The sequence below is a fragment of the Chiloscyllium plagiosum genome, unplaced genomic scaffold (assembly GCF_037043375.1).
Source record: "Chiloscyllium plagiosum isolate Xiang-an unplaced genomic scaffold, Cpla_swu_hap1 HiC_scaffold_7, whole genome shotgun sequence".
Lineage (NCBI taxonomy): Eukaryota > Metazoa > Chordata > Chondrichthyes > Orectolobiformes > Hemiscylliidae > Chiloscyllium > Chiloscyllium plagiosum.
In genome coordinates this window covers 7,263,784-7,284,456 of record NW_028270145.1, presented here as the reverse complement: position 1 = coordinate 7,284,456, position 20,673 = coordinate 7,263,784, and the positions used below count along the sequence as shown (strand labels likewise).

The 20,673-nt window shown below is 41.3% G+C and overlaps 1 protein-coding gene and 1 long non-coding RNA gene across 3 annotated transcripts in view; one reads left to right on the top strand and one right to left on the bottom strand.

Moving 5' to 3' along the window:
- Positions 1-4,182: 4,182 nt before the first annotated feature.
- On the bottom strand, positions 4,183-7,053 carry LOC122551270 (uncharacterized). The gene is made up of 2 exons (XR_006312071.2): positions 6,931-7,053; positions 4,183-4,481 (listed from the first exon to the last, which is right to left on the bottom strand). It is a non-coding gene; the product is annotated as an uncharacterized LOC122551270 (long non-coding RNA).
- gtf3c3 (general transcription factor IIIC, polypeptide 3) overlaps positions 6,367-20,673 on the top strand; it is a 54,774-nt gene continuing 40,467 nt past the window's right edge. The window contains exons 1-4 of one of the 2 annotated variants that reach the window (XM_043692905.2): positions 6,367-6,508; positions 11,781-11,895; positions 16,550-16,722; positions 19,442-19,565. In XM_043692905.2, coding sequence (XP_043548840.2) covers positions 6,410-6,508; positions 11,781-11,895; positions 16,550-16,722; positions 19,442-19,565 — 511 coding nt within the window. In that variant the 5' untranslated portion in view covers positions 6,367-6,409. The other variant, XM_087988690.1, reaches the window with a different exon arrangement.

The window sequence follows — 20,673 nt, the reverse complement described above, 5'->3', positions numbered from 1 at the left end:
CCTGCTGCGCTTTTCCAGCAACACATTTTCAGCCATCATGTAGAGCTTGCCCACTCCTACAGAACACAGTGAAAGAAGTCCCAGCCTATCTAGCTTTTTTCAAAATGCAAATCTTCCATACTTGGCACCATCCTGGTAAACCTCTTCTGAACCCTCTCCAGGTTGATAATATCCTTCCTACAACTAGGCAACCAGAACTGGGCAGAGAGAGGCCTCACCAATGTCCTGTACAACTTTAACATAACATCTCAACTCCTATACTCAAAGTACTGATCAATGAAGGCAAGCATGCCAAATGCCTTTTTAACCACACGTTGCCTACTGCAATAAGAACTGCTATAAGATTTTGGATTTCGAGGCTACACATTAGAAATGCATCAGATGCAAAATTGTCTTGTGTAGTACAGTTTGTAATGGCGCACTGGAGAACTTGTACCACTCTACCAACCTGCCCTCTGTAGATAGCTGGTTCTTGCCTGAGTTTTGTGACATTGCTGGATTAAAAAGTGGGGGGCATGCTTGGTCCAAACACTGCACCCAAACAGACTGTATCCTGCTGTGATGCAGCCCAGCTGCCTCTTGTAATTCATTGACTCCAAGTCAACAAACATGCAGGCAGCTCTTTATTGTTTACTCTGCAAAAAGCATCCTTTCAGGGGCGAAATTTCTTTAAATGGCAGGGTATTCCATTTAAAGACAAAAGGTAATTAATCATAAGTTTTATTTTCTATTGCAAAGTATTTGCATGTATTCTGCAGTGTTTTTGGAGGTATTGTTGTTGAGGTACTGGAATTCAGAAATTATTTCGACATTCTCTCAAGGGTGGGGGAACAAGGAATAGGTAAGCTGTCCACACAGACTACAACAGGCTTGCAGAATGCAGTAACATTCAAGGAAATTTAGGCTTTAAAAATCCAGCACTTTCCAGTATATTCTGTACAGTATGGAACTCGTAACTGTTGTGGCTGCATTGACTTTTCTCTTTCTGCAAAGACAGTAGTATTTCTAGACAGGGATAAAGGGAAAAAGTGAGGACTGCAGAAGCTGGAGATCAGAGTCAAGAATGTGGTACTGGAAACACACAGCAAGTCAGGCAGCATCCGAGGAGCAGGACATTGATGTTTCGGGCATAAGCACTTCATTAGGAAGGAATCCTGATTCCTGATGAAGGACTCATGCCTGAACCGTCGATTCTCCTGCTCCTCAGATGCTGCATGACTTGCTGTGCTTTTCCCGCACCACACTCGAGACAGAGATAAAGTCCCAGCACTCAGATTATTATCTAAATGTCAGGGAGTTGATTGACATCCCATGTACCCATTTACCATGCAGATGTTTAGAAAGAACTAAAGAATGCTCTCAAACTGGGGGATGGACAGAGTGTGAAGTAACCATCCTGACTTCTTGGGCACTTGTCCTATATTCATTGGATAGAAGTGTTTGAATATGCAATTGACACAAAGCAAATTACCAGGCCCTAGAAATAAATTATATGAAAATGCCCTCATAAAAAGGGGTAGTTTTCTGCAGATGGCTTGCGGACAGCTGCCATCTTTAGATCGGTGAAACAGGAAAGATGAAGGAAGACCCTAATAGTTCTGGTACAGAGCAGTTACTGAAGAGCTACAGAAATCAACACATCTATTCATGCTCTCGTATCAGTGAACCATTTTGACTGTCACAGGTTGCCTGCTTTCACTGTCTATTCAGTTTATCACATCTATTTTGTTGCTTCTTTATAATGTTAACGAACTATCTGAAAATGACTTACGAAAAGTTCTCTCTTTACCTTAGGCATGTGTAGCCCCCAAATCCAAAATATTATAGTAGTTCCCCTAGTAGACAACATTACAGGGAAATGGAAAAGTGGCTGCAGAGTGGGCAAGCTCTACATGATGTCAACTTGGCATTGGATTTCTCAATGTTTCTGAACAGTGACAGAAGACTGTCTGGGTGGCCAGGCAATGCATACTGAACTTAGACTGCATGCCCCACAGTGTTCTGTATGTGCCACCTCATCTTAGTTTCTCACCAAAGTCCTTTGCAGTCATGCTTGTCTGCCACCGTAACCCTCTTAGGAAGCTGGCAAACAAATCATCCTTTAATCACTTTCCGATCTGCAGTGCATTTTTAGGGCTGGGTTTGAGTGGGAAGCCAGAGCTCAACATCCACACCAATTGCAAATCACTCATTGTTCCAGATAGAAGGATCATGGTGTGCTACAAGTTGAGAGCGGGTGGTACATATATTTCTGCCTTATATCATCACCTTCAATAGTCTCAATGATTCTAGGTTGAAAATGTGTTGCTGGAAAAGCGCAGCAAGTCAGGCAGCATCCAAGGAGCAGGAGAATCGACGTTTTGGGCATGAGCCCTTCTTCAGGAATGAAAAGAGTGTGCCAAGCAGGCTAAGATAAAAGGTAGAGAGGAGGGACTTGGGGGAGGGGCATTGGAAATGCAATAGGTGGAAGGAGGCTAAGGTGAGGGTGATAGGCCGGAGTGGGGGTGGGGGTGGAGAGGTCAGGAAGGTAGTGCTGAGTTCGAGGGTTGGGACTGAGGCAAGGTGGGGGGGGGGGGGGGGGGAGGGGAAATGAGGAAACTGGAGAAATCTGAGTTCATCCCTTGTGGTTGGCGGGTTCCTAGGCAGAAGATGAGGTGCTCTTCCACCAGCCGTCATGTTGCTATGGTCTGGCGATGGAGGAGTCCAAGGACCTGCTTGTCCTTGGTGGAGTGGGAGGGGGAGTTAAAGTGTTGAGCCACTGGGTGGTTGGTCCGGGTGTCCCAGAGGTGTTCTCCGAAACGTTCCGCAAGTAGGTGGCCTTCAACCCCCCCTCCCACTCCACCAAGGACATGCAGGTCCTTGGACTCCTCCATCGCCAGACCATAGCAACATGACGGCTGGTGGAAGAGCACCTCATCTTCTGCCTAGGAACCCGCCAACCACAAGGGATGAACTCAGATTTCTCCAGTTTCCTCATTTCCCCTCCCCCCACCTTGCCTCAGTCCCAACCCTCGAACTCAGCACTACCTTCCTAACCTGCAATCTTCTTCCTGACCTCTCCGCCCCCACCCCCACTCTGGCCTAGCACCCTCACCTTAACCTCCTTCCACCTATTGCATTTCCAATGCCCCTCCCCCAAGTCCCTCCTTCCTACCTTTTAACTTAGCCTGCTTGACACACTCTCCTCATTCCTGAAGAAGGGCTCATGCCCGAAATGTCGGTACTCCTGCTCCTTGGGTGATGCCTGACCTGCTGCGCTTTTCCAGCAACACATTTTCAGCTCTGACCTCCAGCATCTGCAGTCCTCACTTTCTCCTCAATGATTCTAGGTGCCAAGTGGTCTCCCAGTGATGTTAAAAGCAAACTTCTTTGCAGGATTCAAAGATGCAGGTGTCCATATCCTTATCAATTCTGCACTGCTTCTTTCTATTAAGGCAACATGGTGGCTCAGTGGTTAGCATTGCTGCCTCACAGCATCAGAGACCCAGGTTCAATTCCAGCCTTGGGTGACTGTTTGTGTGGAGTTTGCACATTCTGCCTGTGGCTGCAAAGGTTTCCTCTGGGTGCTCTGCTTTCCTCCCACAGTCCAAAGATGTGCAGGTTAGGAAAATTGGCTATGCTAGAGTGGCAGTGGTTAGCACTGCTGCCTTACAGCGCCAGAGACCCAGGTTCAATTCCCGCCTTGGGCACTGTCTGTGTGGAGTTTGCACATTCTCTCCTTGTCTGTGTGGGTTTCCTCCAGGTGCTCCGGTTTCCTCCCACAGTCCAAAGATGTGCAAGTTAGGTGAATTGGCCATGCTAGATTGCCTGTAGTGTTAGGTGAAGGGGTAAATGTAGGGGAATGGGTCTGGGTGGATTGCTCTGCGGAGGGTCGATGTGAACTTGTTAGACCGAAGAGGCTGTTTCCACAGTGTAGGGAATCTAATCTAGTGCATTCCACTACTACCTACAGGAGGTAAGGTAGAATAGCACGGTGTTTGGATGATGCCATAGCTGACCAGTTAGAGGCAGTGAAAGGCATGTTTGATACTCATACATGCACAAGCCTGAGGTAGAGTACATGAGTGTTAGGTTTCAAGCATCTGGGAGTGCTGCTGGTTAGTGATGGGTGTGCGATGCATCAAGTAGTATGGAGATAAGGACTGTAGATTTCTTACACTAAAGAATGAGAACACCATCAACTCCATGTTTCTTTCCAATTTATATGTCAACCAAATTCGGACATATGTTGGCACTACTTTAGAATCACAGTGGGATTGCCCTTCCAGGATCTCTTGCAGATGAACCAACAAAACCAGATGATTGAGGCACAGATCTTAATCTTCATTTTCTTCAGTTTGAATCGTGAAAAAGGTCATCTGACAATTGGTGGTGCATCAACACCATCTGAACTGTAGTGGTTCCAGAAGGTCTAATGCCACCTTTTTAGCTGAGGCATTAAACTAGGCATCATCTGCCCTCATACATGAATGTAAAAGATCCTGTAAAAAGAAAAGAGAAGGAAAACAGTCAAAATGCAATATTGAACTGACACCTCAAGCAGAGTCATTTATTTAATTGCTATTTATGGTGGTAAATTTATGGTGTGCAGACTAGATAATGGCACAAGTTTTTCAGTACCTATATTGTTGGGAGATGCATGACAGAAACCAGTGAAGGTTCTGATGTACTCATGTGCAATATTCAGAGTAGGACAGGCAAGTGTCAAGTAACATTTACACCATACAAGTGCCAGATAATGACCATCTCCACAAGAGAATCTAACCATCACCCCTTGACATTCAATGGAATCACCATCATTGAAACTCCACTATCAATAGGCTGCAGCTAACATTGACAAAAACTGTACCTGGATCAGTAATACAAGTACATGTCTACAACAGCAGGTCAGAAGCTAGGAATCATACAGTGAGTAATTCACATCTTGACTCTCCAAAACCTAACCACCATCTACAAGGCACAAGTCAGGAGTCTGATGGAATACTTCTCACTTGCCTGGATGAGTGCAGATCAAAAAACATTGAAGAAGCTTGACACCATCCAGGAAAAAAAAAACAGACATTCACTTGACTGGCACCACGTCCATAAATACATTTAGTCTCTCCACCACTGCCACTCAGTAGCAGTAGTGTGTACTATCCACAAGATATTCAGGAAAAATTCATCAAGCTTTCTTAGACATCACTATCCAAATCCAAATCTACTATCTCAAAGGACAAAGGCAGCATGGGAACACCACTATCTGCAAGTATCCCTACAAAAAGGTACTCACTGTCCAGATTTGGAATTATATCACTGTTCCTTCAATGATACAGAATCAAAATCGTGGAACTCTCCCTAACAGCATTCTTTACCTGCGCCAATTGGACAGCAGCAGTTTAAGAAGGTAGCTCACCACCACCACCTTCTCAGGGGCTTTTAGAAATGGACAATAAACACTGGCCTGAGCAGTATACTCACATTGCATGCACACAAAAGAAAATATGCTGAAATTGCATAGGCAACCTAAACTTTCAATGGATTCATTTTCAGTGCCCTCCATTAAAGTTTCCAGCTCTAAGCTCTGTAGCAGAGACTTTGGCCAGAAATGCAGGTCTTATCCTGGTTAATACTTAGTCTAACTCAGATCAGCCAGCATAACTGGTGAGTACCATAATCCCTCTTGACCTGACCCACCACCAACCTATGAACTGACATTAGTATAACCCAGAATGACCAGAGCCGATTTTCTTTCCTGCCATTATCCCCTTGATCCAAACTAACATCTAACACTCCTCTTCATCTATCGGCAAGGGCTCCTGGATTGGACCAGGTTGACAGCCCCAGTCAGGGAACTCTTATTCCTGGCTGACCCTCATTACAATCATGACATTAAAATCATGAAAGACTCAACATAAATCCAGTTTTTCTCCTCAGCACACCAAGGCAATCAATGTTGCATTGGCCACATCAACTTGACATACAACCGAAGAACAAAAAACCAAAACAAAACTAAAAATTGTGTCTCTTTAATTGCATCTCCATTTCATGCCCAGAATCAAAGTCCGTTAAAGAAATGATTTCCTCCACTTCATTTGTTTAAAACAGACTTCAGTTTTACATTTGAAGTCTGTCAGTTTTGAAGAAATTTCATAATAAATTACAAGATCATGTCAACCACTTGAACTAGGCTCTGGTCACAATAAGTTGCCAATGAAAACAGTTGAACAATGAGGAGATAATTTATAACTTTCTGTATGAAAGTATATGAAAATCGAAGCAAGGACCAAAGGGACCAGAAAATCAGGCCTTTTTAAAGGAGGGGGAATGGAAAGCCCGGAACAAACATACGGCCTCCGCGTTCCATCGGACGGTACAGGCTGAAAGGACTGAGAGAGGAGTGTCACACTGTAATCTGTCCGGGTCGAAAATGTCTGGCTTTAGCCCCGAGCTGATCGACTACTTGGAAGGAAAGATCACATTTGAGGAATTTGAACGGCTCCGGGAGGAGAGGAAAGCCACAGAAAGGGTGAGAGACTCGAACAGTTCTCTCCCCCCCCCCGAAACCCACTGTCCTTTACAACAACATCTTTTATCCATCATCCCAGAGGACACGTCTAATCGCACCTTTCAGTGTTAAACAGTCACAGTTAGATTACAGATTACATTACAGCGTGGAAACAGGCCCTTCGGCCCAACAAGTCCACACCGACCCGCCGAAGCGTAACCCACCCAGACCCCTACATTTACCCCTTTACCTAACACTACGGGCAATTTAGCATGGCCAATTCACCTGGCCTGCACAACTTTGGACAGTGGGACTGTTCTTCACCCAAGTGTCAGCCTGCGTTAAGGACCAGATATTTCCGTCTTCAGACGGTCGGAGATTGTTAATTGGTTATTACTGGGACATTTAAACTTCTGATGGATAATTGCCCAGCGTCTACAAACCTCTGCTTTAGAGCTGGAGACTTGATGGTTCCGACTTAGCTTCATTGTTGTTGGGGATAAGGGGAGCACGACTTGCTCTAACTCCTAGTCTGTTGTAAAACTGATACCCACCTCCCCCCCCCCCACTGCATATCACTCACATTGATGCCCTGCCTCTGAACCCTTGTGGAATACTCTGGTCAGATACAAACTCTGACCTGGCACATCCAAATCCCAGGAGAAACTGAGGTCTGCAGATGCTGGAGGGCCTGTGCCCGAAACGTCGAATCTCCTGTTCCCTGGATGCTCATTCCTGAAGAAGGGCCTGTGCCCGAAACGTCGAATCTCCTGTTCCCTGGATGCTGCCTGACCTGCTGTGCTGTTCCAGCAATAAAGTTTCAACATCCAAATCCCACCCACACTTACTCGCTACCCTACATAGAGTCACAGAGATGTACAGCATGGAAACAGTCCCTTCGGTTCCAATCGTCTGCACTGATCAGATATCCTAACCTAATCTAGTCCCATCTTCCAGCACTTGGCCCATATCCCTCTAAACCCATTCTATTCATACACACATTCAGATGCCTTTTAAATATTGTAATTGTACCAGCCTCCACTTCCTCTGGCAGCCCATTCCATACAAGCACCACCTGTGTGACTAAGTTACCCCTTAGGCTCCTTTTAAATTTTCCCCTCTCACTCTAAACCTATGCCCTCTAGTTCTGGACTAGTTACAGGATAATACATGGCTTGGAAAGGGTGGACGCTAGGAAATTGTTTTCGTTAGGCGAGGAGACTAGGACCTGCGGACACAGCCTTAGAATTAGAGGGGGTAAATTCAGAACAGAAATGCGGAGACATTTCTTCAGCCTGTGGAATTCATTGCCGCAGAGTGCAGTGGAGGCCGGGACGCTAAATGTCTTCAAGGCAGAGATTGATAAATTCTTGATGCCACAAGGAATTAAGGGTTATGGGGAGAATGCGGGTAAGTGGAGTTGAAATGCCCATCAGCCATGATTGAATGACGGAGTGGACTCGATGGGCCAAATGGCCTTACTTCCACTCCTAGGTCTTATGGAGTCACCCCATGTGGGGGAAAAGTCATGAACCATATGGTATTAAAGTCTTTTACCCACCTATCATTATAGCCTATTCCCCCCCAATAATGTTTGTGCTGGAAATGATTGCCACTTGGCAGAAGCTTCAGCCTTCTATATTTAAATTATTGCATGGGGCTTGAACTCACAACAGTTTGATTCAGAGGTGAATTTGTTACTCAGTCACCAGCCACAAAAATATCCTGCTTATCATAATCATCTTTGGTGTGCATTATATACAGCCCCTTTTCCAAGGCCCTGAGCAGAATGCATACACCTCCTTTACTCACCGAGTGTTAACTCAATGCAGTCCTTCCTCAAACTAATCATTTTCTTCTTGATAAATTGAATAAAATATATGCATGCACAAATGTATCAGAAAGACAGATAACTAACATTCATAAACAATGTGACTGTAAGACCTCAGGCATATATTCACTATGTGTAACTGCCAGATGTTCACAAATTAATTAATTAGCTTGGTGTACTAAATTCTCTAATGTTACAACCTTAACAAGGAGATTTACTGACTTAACTTTTTCACATTGATACCATGGGCAAGCTGTGTGTAAAGAGGTATTAGTAGAAGTTCAGAGGAGCCAAATTAGAAATAGGAGCCTTTGCTTTCTCATAATTAATTCTCTGCTTGGAGGCAGGTCTGATCTACACCAGCTGTTCAGCAATCTGAACCACCTGGATCCTCTCTTCTCCCTCAGAAAAAGTACAATTTGTTGTGGCAGCATAAATTTTATGTGCATGTTGGAGCCCAAAACATTACATGTCTGACCAGGAGTATTTCCCACTCTTACTGTGTGCCATTGGCATATGTTGGAAAGATTTGAAAATTGATACTAACCTGTTTTGCCATCAAGTCATAGAGTGGCACTTGAAAACTTCTGACGCAGGCAGGTATGCTATCAGGAACAAAAACAAATTGCTGGAAAATCTCAGCAGGTCTGGCAACATCTGTGCGGAGAAATCAGAGTTAATGTTTTGAATCCAGTGACCATTCTTTTGAACCGATTGTAGTTAGAGAAGAGTAGTTTTTATGCAGAAGATAGTGGGGGAGGGGCCACTGAATAAATGATAGGTCAATAGAGCCCAAAGAGAGAGAAGAACAGTTGGACAAACAAAGGAATGGATAACAGCCTAGGAGAATGAATAATAGCTAATGGGGTCTATTTGTAGCTAACGATGGGTAGTGTGTAATAGCAGACTATGTGATAACAAGGCCTGGTGTGTGGGGTTAGGGTAAGGACATGTTGAACTTGATATTGAGTCCAGAAGATTGCACAGTTCCCAAGCGGAAAATGAGGTGCTATTCTTCCAGCTTGTGCTGAGTTTCGCTGGAGCACTGCAGCAAGCCTGAGACAGTGATGTTGGCCAGGGAACAAAGTGGTGTGTTCAAATGGCAGGCAACTGGAAGCTCAGAGTCTTTTTTGTGGATAGAACGTGTTCTGCGAAGCATGATGTGGAGGAGCCAGTGTTGGACTGGGGTGGACTAAGTTAAAAATCACACAACATCAGGTTATCGTCCAACAGGTTTATTTGGGCAATTGAGGTTTGGTAAGTATATAATTTTACTTGCATGACACTGTAATTTTTTGCTATAAATTCTGTGTCTTGTGGTCCTTCTCCACAACCACCTGAACAAGGAGTGGCACTCTGAGAGTTTCCAAATAAACCTGTTGGAGTATAACCTGGTGTTGTGATTTTTAACTTCCTGCAAAGCAGTTACCCAGTCCAAGCTTTCTTTCCCCAACATCGAGACGTCCACATCGTGAGCAGCGAAAACGGTGGACTGGATTGAGTGAAGTGTGGGTAAAGCACAGCTTCACCTGGAAGTTGTGTTAGGGACTTTGGATACTGAAGAAGGAGGAAGTATATGGACAGTATTACACCTTCTGTGGTTGCGTGGAGAATACCATGGGGACTGTGTGGGGTGGTGTTGGGACTGAAGGAGTGGACCAGGGTGTCCTGGAGGGAACAGTGACAAGAGAGGGGAGGAAATATATGTCTAGTAGTGGCATCCTGCTGGGCTGGCAGAAATAGTGGCTAATGATCTTCTACCTGTGGATGCTGGTGAGATGGTAGGTGAGGATAAGGAGCCCCCCTATCGCTATGGTGGGAAGGATGAGAGAGTGTGGAAGCTAACATGTTGGAGATGGGTCAGACTTGGCTGAGGGCCCTGTCAACTATGGTGCTGGGGAATGCTTGGTTGAGTAAGAAGGTGGACATTTTGGCATTAGCATCATCAGAACAGATGTGACAGAGACAGAGGAACTGGGACAACAGAATGGAGTCTTTACTAGAAGTAGTATGTGAGCATGCATAGTCAAGGTAACTGTGGGAGACAGTGGTTTGTAGTGGATATTTGTGGCCAGCCTATCTCCAGAAATGGAAACACATGTTGACAATGAGAAGGGAAGAATCAGAGATGGTGAGAGCGGGCTGGAAATTGGAATTACATTTATAGACATAGGGATACTATCACTATGCCACAAGTTCTTTGACCTCTACTGCACAGGTAATGTTGTACTATAATCTGGAAGTATTAGAATCTAATGACTGACAGTGAAAGGAATATGCAGATAATTCATATATTTTATGTAAAATACACCAGTGGTTAGTTTGAAGTTCTAATTGCCTCAAGAGCATGTTTTTGGATGATTTTCCTGTGAGTGAATTGATTTTGTTTTAGATAGCTGTTTTCTTAAACCACTGCAATTCTTGTGATGTAAGCCCATCCATTTGGATGTTGATGAATGAGTTGCAGAATTTTAACTGAGTGACCGTAAAGGATATTTTTCTGAGTTAAGATGGTGTCTGACTGGAAATGAAATTTGCCTTTGTGATATTTCAAAGTTCTGTATAAGTAGTAAATGTTCTCAACATTCTCAGCGTATTATTGCAGAGAATCTTTTTTTTTCTCAAATGAGGAAATATCTTATATTTTGGATGAGGGTACGAGATGGATCAACAGTCTGATGTAAAGATTTTAGGAATTGGAGTAAAACTTGGAGGAGAAGCATTTTGTGCTAAATGAGAATTGAAATTGACTGTTAATGATGTGGTAAATGTAAATTTTGTTCATGATTACCTGAATTGAGCATTTTTAGGTGTGAGCTCACTGTACTTATATTGTAAGTGTGTTAATTTTATAATTGGTTAAAAAAACAAGGAAATATGAAATGGATGCATGATTTTAACATATTTTCATCTATGATATGTGTTTGCTATGAATATGATATAGAGTCATAGAGATGTACAGCATGGAAACAGACCCTTCGGTCCAAACCTTTCCTATTCATATACCCATCCAAATGCCTCTTAAATGTTATAATTGTACCAGCCTCCACCACATCCTCTGGCAGCTCATTCCATACACGTACCACCCTCTGCGTGAAAAAGTTGCCCCTTAGGTCTCTTTTATATCTTTCCTCTCTCACCCTAAACCTATGCCCTCTAGTTCTGGACTCCCCGACCCCAGGGAAAAGACTTTGTCTATTTATCCTATCCATGTCCCTCATAATTTTGTAAACCTCTATAAGGGCACCCCTCAGTCTCCGACGCTCCAGGGAAAACAGCCCCAGCCTGTTCAGCCTCTCCCTGTAGCTCAGATCCTCCAACCCTGGCAACATCCTTGTAAATCTTTTCTGAACCCTTTCAAGTTTCACAACATCTTTCCGATAGGAAGGAGACCAGAATTGCACACAATATTCCAACAGTGGCCTAACAAATGTCCCAATGTGATAAGTGTTTTTTGTTTAGGAAGCCGTTGGTGATGGAGTGACTGAAGATGAAGCAGAAATCACTGCAGTTGAAGATCAAGTTGGCCCTTCCAGGGCTCCTCACAGCCGAAACAAGCAAAAACCAAATGATTTAGGTACATCATTAATCTAATTTAGAAAAGCTTGTCAGTGCCACTTTTCAAGCAAGAAATTATAGATGTTGCTATGGTATATAGAAAATTAAAACATAAAAATTATTTTGGTTTATTCAATTAAATGATACCATTTACACATTGTAAATTTCTAATTGGTAAAGCATTTGGCAAGCTAGATAATATAGATTTAGCAGGGTCTGCTCCTACTGTGAAGTGGGTTACATCCTACTTGATGTCTTGCATTTAAAACAGTAACTTTCGTCAATATAGTGCCTTGAGCACAATCAACTAACTTATTTAGTAGAATGATCTTTTTGAAACTACTTTTTAAACTCATTGACTTTCTGACATCTTTAAAAAAAATGCACATCGAACTCTGTCAGAAATAGTAAGTGAAATTCATTTTCCTTCATTTTCAAAGCCAAGTTTCCAAGTAACAATAATCTTTGTTAAAATCTGATTTTTGCTGAAGCAGTGAGAACTGCTTTCTGATATGTAATTGTCGTAATCTGTCGAAGATAAAAAAAAAAACGACCTGGTATTTAAATAGTGCTTTTTGCTATAACTATTTGTCGCCTAGCATATACAGCCAATAAAGTACATTTTGAAGTGCAGTCCCTGTTGTAAGGTAGGAAACATAAGGACAAGTATTGTGCTCATTTCTCCATGACTTGTGATCTTGTGCTTTCCTCTCTGATAGGAGTCTCCCATGTTTAACATCAATGAGCAATTAAATTTGAAAAAATATTGCATCAGTTAGTTTCCCGTTGCTTTCCTCATGTACTTAAAGGAAGCACACTTCCTGATGGATAAGTAGCCAGTGTTTCCCAAAAGTGTCACCGTTCGCCACCAAATATCGATGCTTCATAATTCTGAGAATGGGACCATCACAAGGGATTCTGGAGATTTGCAAATGGGCAGGAATGACCACTCCCTACGTCTCAAATGACTTTGATATCCTTCACGTGTGAAGAAGTTTCCATTTAAACACCATGTGTGTAATCTCCAAAATTCAACTGGAGATGAGAGAAAATTGAAGGTTCCTCAACTTTATATAATGTGTTTGCTTCAACTTGCCACCCTTTGTCTCGTTCAGACAGACCTCGTGTAATTTTTATATCTGACTCATCATAAAGCGTTACAGCACAAAAGGAGATCACACATTCAGCTGTTGTCATCCCAGTTGTATGAAAGACTTCTAGCTTACATTTTTCCCATTAACCCTGAAAGTTAGTTCTATTTAAATACTTGTCTGGTTGCCCTTTGAAATTACTGTGAATCTGATTTCATCACTCTTTCAGGTAATGTGTTCCACATCATAACAACTGTTGGTGTGAATTAGTTTTTTCCTTATTTCCTTTCTTTTGTTAATTTTTAAAAATCTGTGACCTCTCATTATTGACACACTTGTGATCTTATTTTATAGGAGTCTCCCATGTTTAAAATCCATGAGCAATTAAATTTGAAAAAAAATTGCATCAGTTAGTTTCCCATTGCTTTCCTCATGTACTTAAAGGAAGCACACTTCCGATGGATAAGCAGCTAGTGTTTCTCCCTACTTGAATTATCACAGCCATTTCTGATTTGATTGCATCTGTTAGGTCTTCCTATAACCTTCTATGGTACAAAGAGGAAAAAAAAACTATCCTGTCCAAGTAACTGAAATCTCCAATATTCCATGTATAAATGCCCACAAATTCCATAAATCCCCACTATTCAATGCTCCTATTCACAAAGGTATGTGTCCAAAATATTTACCTAACCATCCTGGCAACTTCCTTGCCACCTTCGAAGACTTATGAAAATGTGCTTCCAGATTCCTCTGCTTTTGCACCCATCTCAAAATAATACCATTTCGATTATAGAGTCGTAGAACTGTACAACATGGAAACTGACCTTTCAGTCAAACTCAATCATGATAACTGATATCCTAAATTAATCTAGTCCCATTTGGCCCATTTCCCTCTAAACCTTTTCTATTCATATACCCAACTTGATGCCTTTTAAATGTTGTAATTGTATCAGCCTCCACCACCTCCTCTGGCAGCTCATTCCATACATGCATCACCCTATGTGTGAAAAAGTTGCTCCTTAGGTGTCTTTAAAATCTTTCCCCTTTCACCTTCAACCTTCAACCTATACCTCCTTGTTTTGGACTCCCCTAGCCTGAGGAAAAGACCTTGGCTATTCATCCCATCCATGCCCTTTATGATTTTATAAATCTCTATAACATCACCTCTTAACCTTCAACACAAGGCAAAATAGCCCCAGCATATTTAGCTTCTCCCTATAGCTTAAACCCTCCAACCCTGACAACACCCTTGTAAATCTTTTATGCACTCTTTTCAAGTTTAACAACATCTTTCCTATAGCAGGGAGTCTGGACTTGAATGCATTATTCCAAAAGTGGCCTAGCCAATTTCCTTTCCAGCCACAAAATGACATCCCAACTCCCCACTCAAAACACTGACCAATTAAGGCACGCATACCTAAAGCCTTCTTCACTACCCTGGTACGTGCGACTCCACTTTAAGAAACTACGAAGCTGCACCTCAAGGTTTCTTTGCTCGGCAACACTCTCCAGGGCCCTGTCATTAAGTGTATCAGTCCTGCTCTATTTGCCTTACCAAAATGCAACACTTCACACTTATCTAAATTAAACTCCATCTGCCATTCCTTGGCCCATTGGCCTATCTGATCAAGGTCCTTTTGTACTCTGAGATAACCTTCTCTGTCCACTACATAACTCCTCCATGTTGTTTCTTTTCAAGCATACACTCTATACATACTTATATTGAATTGTATCTTCAATGTGTCCACCCATTTCAATATTCGGTCAGTGTTCCTGAAAATTGGCATGCTTCTGCTTTCTGTTTACTAAATTGCCAAGTTTTATACCATCTTCAAAGTAGGAAACTGTATTTCCTATAATCAAATCCATATCATTTCTATATAATGATGACCAAAGATCCTAATACTAGCTTTAGGGCATGCCACTCCATGTCTTTCTCGAGTTGGAGGAATGTCCATTCACCTCTATTTTCTGCCTCCTGGCACATGGCCAATTACATTCTTATAATAACATATCTTCTGAAGAATTCTTTTATATGGTATTACCAAATGTGTTTTGAAAGTGTAAATACACCCATTGGACTACCTTCATCAATTCACTCTGTTATTTGATTAAAGTGTTCAATAAGGAAGTTTAGTCAGAAATGACTGATCTTTATTGTATCCATGTTGGTTGTCCCTTACTATACGGCTCAGATGGCTGATGGTGATTTGTGATGAGGAGTGATGCTAACAGCTTGGGTTTAATTCCTGTACCAGCTGAGGTCACCATGAAGGTCCTGTTTTCTCAACTTCAGCCCTTGCCTTAGGGGTTAACCAGTCATCTCCCAGCAACCCTGGGGTCCTCTGGAACAATGGTAACTTGACTTTACTTAATTATGATTCCCCAGTGAAAATTAATTCTGTTCTGACAATAATTAATTCTTTAACTGTTATTAGACTGATATATCTGTAGTCATCAGATTTATACTTCTCTCCTTGTTTTGAACAGGTCTGTAACAGTTGCAATCCTCCAGTAGTCTGGCAATGCTCCCATATCCAAGGAGAGTTGAAAGATTATGGTTTGAGCCCCTGGTATCTCCATCCTAACTTCCCTCAGAAATCCTGATGAATCCCATCAAAATTGAAATCAAGTGGTTTAAATGGGTTTTACACTGTGCGTAAATGTACTTTGAGCTACTCCATTTCAATGCCCTAGTTTGCATTGAAAATGTTGTTTTGGTGTAGAAACATCTGTATCTCAGAGTACAACAGGACCTTGATCAGATAGGCCAATGGGCCAAGGAATGGCAGATGGAGTTTAATTTAGATAAGTGTGAAGTGTTGCATTTTGGTAAGGCAAATAGAGCGGGACTGATACACTTAATTTGATATATTCACTCCCATGTGTGGCTGGGAACACATACTTGGATCAGTTTACAAATAGGACACAGCTGTGTTCAATGGTTTTGTTTGCAGTTTGCAATATTGCATTGGTAATAAAATATTTGATAGTAACTAATGTTTTGAATATTAAATATCCATTTGAGTGAAGGAAAGACTTCATTCATATACCATCTCTCACAGCATCAGCTATTCAAAAGCACTTCGCAGTTTGAATTATTTTGACATGTACTAACAGTTGTTATGAAGTGTCAGCCTGATGGAAAAGGTTATCCTAAGCCAATTTTTACAGTTTCTCCAACTTGTTCTGGGTGCAGGGCACACATTAAAAAGAACCTTTGTAAATTAGTATAGTGTTACTATTTATGATATAATGATTTTATGATATAAAAGCAAACCATGCAAGAGACTCAAAAAGATCTGTCCGCATTCGTAGAGAGAGAAAAATAGAGATAACGTTTCAAATCCAATAGTATTCTCCTTTGGATGATTTTATGATCCCGAATTAAGTCTGGTACTGGAAGATGATAAAAAATGAAGAGACTACATTTCCTAAAACACGTAAAGGGTGAAAATCCTATTATTATAAAATATACAGTGAATTGTTAACTGTCTTTGTTTTTATTTCAACTTTAGTTGTGAATATTTAACTTCCTCTAAACAAGCACAAATTCAAAATTAGCAATTGTTTATTCTGCAGAAGAAACTTCTGATGGTGTTAGCAAGTCTGTCCATCGGGTTTTTGCTTCGATGTTTGGTGATCATGTAAGTGATGATGATGATGAGGAACAGGAACAAAGTGAACAGCTCTCTGCTGGAGAAGTTTTTGCCTTAGAAATGGAGCTACACCGGGAACATAAGAAAATGCAAAGGGTGAGCAAATTGCAACACTCAGCACATAGAAGATGCTACATTGAAATTAATTGAGTGTGAAAACCACTTTCTGAGGAAAAAACCCTTTAGTAATGCCAATGAGTATAAAAATGTAATCTCTTATATACTTTTAAACACAATAGATACTATGATTTGAAACTTTAGTTTAAATTTTGAAATTAATAAACTTTTAACAATAATCTGAAATTGCTCTTTGAATTACTATTTATGAATCTTTCCAGGTAGAATTGTCCATAATTTGTATAGTTTGAATCCCAGAAAAATTAGGAAATGCGAGACCTTTTGGGTCATCACAAATATATTACAGTATGTCAGATTATTTATGATAAATTCTCAATATGGTGAGGCCATTTCTGAAGGGTAATGGTGTAGAGGAGAATCAAAATAATTTTTTTTCAATGGCTTAGTTTTGATTTTCAGGGACTTCGTTTGCATTCTCAATAACTCTTTTGCGAGGTTGTGCATTTATATCAGAACATTAACGACTGTATTTGTGCTGATGTATGGGGTGTATGGATCTCGCACACAAGCAGAATTAGAAGAATTCATTGGGATCCTCAAAAGACGTCACCACTCCATTAAGGTTAAAATCACAAACTCAAGGGAAGCATTAATTTTCTAGAGACCACAGCACTTAAATTAGTAGACGACAATATTTGTTTACTTCAAGCATACTTGTCTCTAATTATTTTCAAGCTTGTTATCATGTTTTTTTCCTGAAACTTCTTTATTCCACTAATATAAGGGAGGATGGAGATACAGTGTGCAATGGCATAAGTTAGCAACAAATGTTTTCTTAAAATAAAGGTGCTTAAAGTAAGCAAATAGTTAACTCCCAGGAAAGACAATTGATTCCTGTTCAATTGAGACTTTTAGCTGGGAATTGGATTAGCATCTGTTGAGAAGGAGACTTGAGAGTTATGAACATATTAATATTATTTTTAATATTTTCAGAGGAGATAAGCAGATGAAGCCTATTCTTCTTAATGTGATGAGAACATAAGAACTAGGACAGGAGTAGGCCAGCCAGCCCTTCGAGCCTGGTCCACCATTCAATAAGATTATGGCTGATCTTTTCATGGCCTCAGCTCCACGTACCCGCCCTCTCCACGTACCCATCGTAACCCTTAATTCATTTATTGTTTAAAAAAAATCTATCTTAGCTTTAAAAACGTTTACTGAAGTACTGTCAACTATTTCACTGGGCAGGGAATTCCATACATTCACAACCCTCTTGGTTAAGAAACTCCTTGTCAATTCAGTCCTAAATCTGTTCTCGTAATTTTGAGGCTATGCCTTCTTGTCCTAGTTTCACCTGCCAGTCTATCTTATCTATTCCCTTCATAATTTCTTGTATTTCTATAAGATCCCCCTCATTCTCTAAATTCCAATAAATATAATCCAAGTCTACTCAGTGTCTCCTCATAAGCCAACTTTCTCAACTCTAGAATCAATCTAGTGAACCTCCTCTGCACCCCCTCTAGTGCAAGAACATCCTTTCTCAAGTAAGGAGACCAAGATTGCACACAGTACTCCAGGTGTGGCCTCACCAGCATGTTGTACAGCTGCAACATAACTTCCCTGCTTTTAAACTCAACCCCTTTAGCAATGAAGGGCAAAATTCCATTTGCCTTCCTAATTACGTGTTGTACCTACAGACGAGTTTTCTGTGATTCATGCACAAGGACACCTAAGTCTTTCTGCATAGCAGCATGCTGTAACTTTTTACCATTCACAGAACGAAGAAAATTTACAGCCCAGGAATAGGCCCTTTGACCCCTCCAAGCCTGAGCCGATCCAAATGTACTGTCTAAACCTGTTGGTCAATTCCTAAGCATTTGTATCCCTCTGCTCCCCACTTACTCATGCATCTGTTCAGATGCATCTTAAATGAATCTACCGTGCCTGCCTCTACCGCCTCTGTTGGCAACGCGTTCCAAACGCCCACCACCCACTGTGTGAAGTACTTACCGTGTGTATCCCCCTTAAACGTTCCACCTCTCACCTTGCAAGCGTGACCTCTCGTTAGTGAATCCGTCACCCTGGGAAAAAGCTTGTCTCTATCCACCCTGTCTTTTCAGGTCCCCCCTCAATCTCCTTTTTTCTAGTTAAAATAAACCTAACCTACTCAACCTCTCTTCATAGCTAGCACCTTCCATACCAGGCAACATCCTTGTAAACCTTCTCTGCATCCTCTCCAAAGCGTCCACATCCTTTTGGTAATGTGGCGCCCAGAACTGTACAAAGTATTCTAAATGCGGCCGAACCAACATCTTGTGCAATTTTAACATGACTTGCCAGCTCTTATACTCAATACCCCGGCTAATGAAGGCAAGCATATCAAGTAATAGTCCTTTTCACTGTTGCTCCTATCAAAAATGGATGACTTCACATTTATTAACATTGTACTCCATCTGCCAGACCTTTGCTCACTCACTTCAAGTATCTATATTATTCTTTAAAGTTTCACAGTCCACTACACATTTTGCTTTGCCACTCATCTTAGTGTCATCTGCAAACTTTGACACAGTACATTATTTGTACCCTTGACTCCATATATGTTCAAATTGTTGAAAAGTTACAGTTATAAGTAGAATGTAGAAGCTTGAGTTTGTCGATATGTTACCGTTGAAGACTTAGGAATTTAACTTGAATCTTTTTGTTTTTCTCTCTGCCCTCATCGCCTCAAACATTTTAGGAGAGGCGTCCTCGGAGTAAACTCCCTAAAGCTTTGAGAGGTCTCATGGGAGAAGCTAATATTAGGTTTGCACGAGGAGATAGAGAAGAAGCAGTGATGATGTGTATGGAAATCATTAGACAAGGTACAAGCGTTATTGGTTTATATGCTGTTTGAAGGTCAGACCATCATCTGCAAAATTATCGATCTCCAAACTCGGTGAAGTCACTTTGAAAAATATACTCGGGTATTAATTCAGAATTTCTTTTTATATTCATTCATGGTAATTTCCACATTTAATAGTTTTCTGAAATCTCAGAAATGTGCCATCTGTATGTTCTGATGTCCTAGTGCAACACAGGCTATAAAAGAATTGCAGTTCCCTGTCAGTGAGAAAGTGAACTCGCATTTAATTTTTGATCGAAGGAGCAATGAATGTTGGAAAGACGGAGCTGCTTCTGTTCAATCTCAGATTCTGGTTCTTCAAGACTTCATTTCCTCTAACACAGGTTCCCTCCTCCAGTTCTTGCTGCTCCTCTGACAGCAGAATCTTATAGCGACATGACTTATGTGGGTTACATTGGGAAATGTGTCAGAATTGCATGAGACATCATTGGGAGCAACCCTTCAAGAAACTTGGTGAAACTGACAGTTAAGTGAAGAACTATAAAATTTAGCCCAGAATTCATGACTGGATTCCTTATCACGAAAGAAAAATTTAGGCTTTTTTGTCTTTGGTCATACATTTTCAGATTTTTTTGTCTTCAGCCATTCTAATCCCTAGTTTTAGGTTTCCCAGCCAGGGGAAACCTTATTGTCATTCTCTGTCCCGTCAGTCCCATTCAGAATCTTGCATGTTTGAATGAGATCACCAATTATTTCTCTCTGCTTCAGAGAATGTAGATTCAATTTACTCAGTCTTTCATTCTAAGACACCTCTTTCATCCTATGAACAACTCCTTGTCAAGTTTTGCAGCATCACCTTTGAGGTAAGCTAATCCTTTCTTTTAGATGTGGAGACAAAAACTGCACAACTGCACTTACATGAAAGGTCTGTATAATTACAGCAATACTTGCTTTTTCTTAAAAGCTGGAGATCAGAAATAAAAACAGAACATGCTGGAGAAGCCCAGCAGGCATGGCAGCTTCTGTGGAGAGAAAAACACAATTAATATTGATTGATTGATTTATTATTGTCACGTACTAAGATGTTGTTTTTGCGTGCTATACAGATTGTACTATACAAAGTGCAT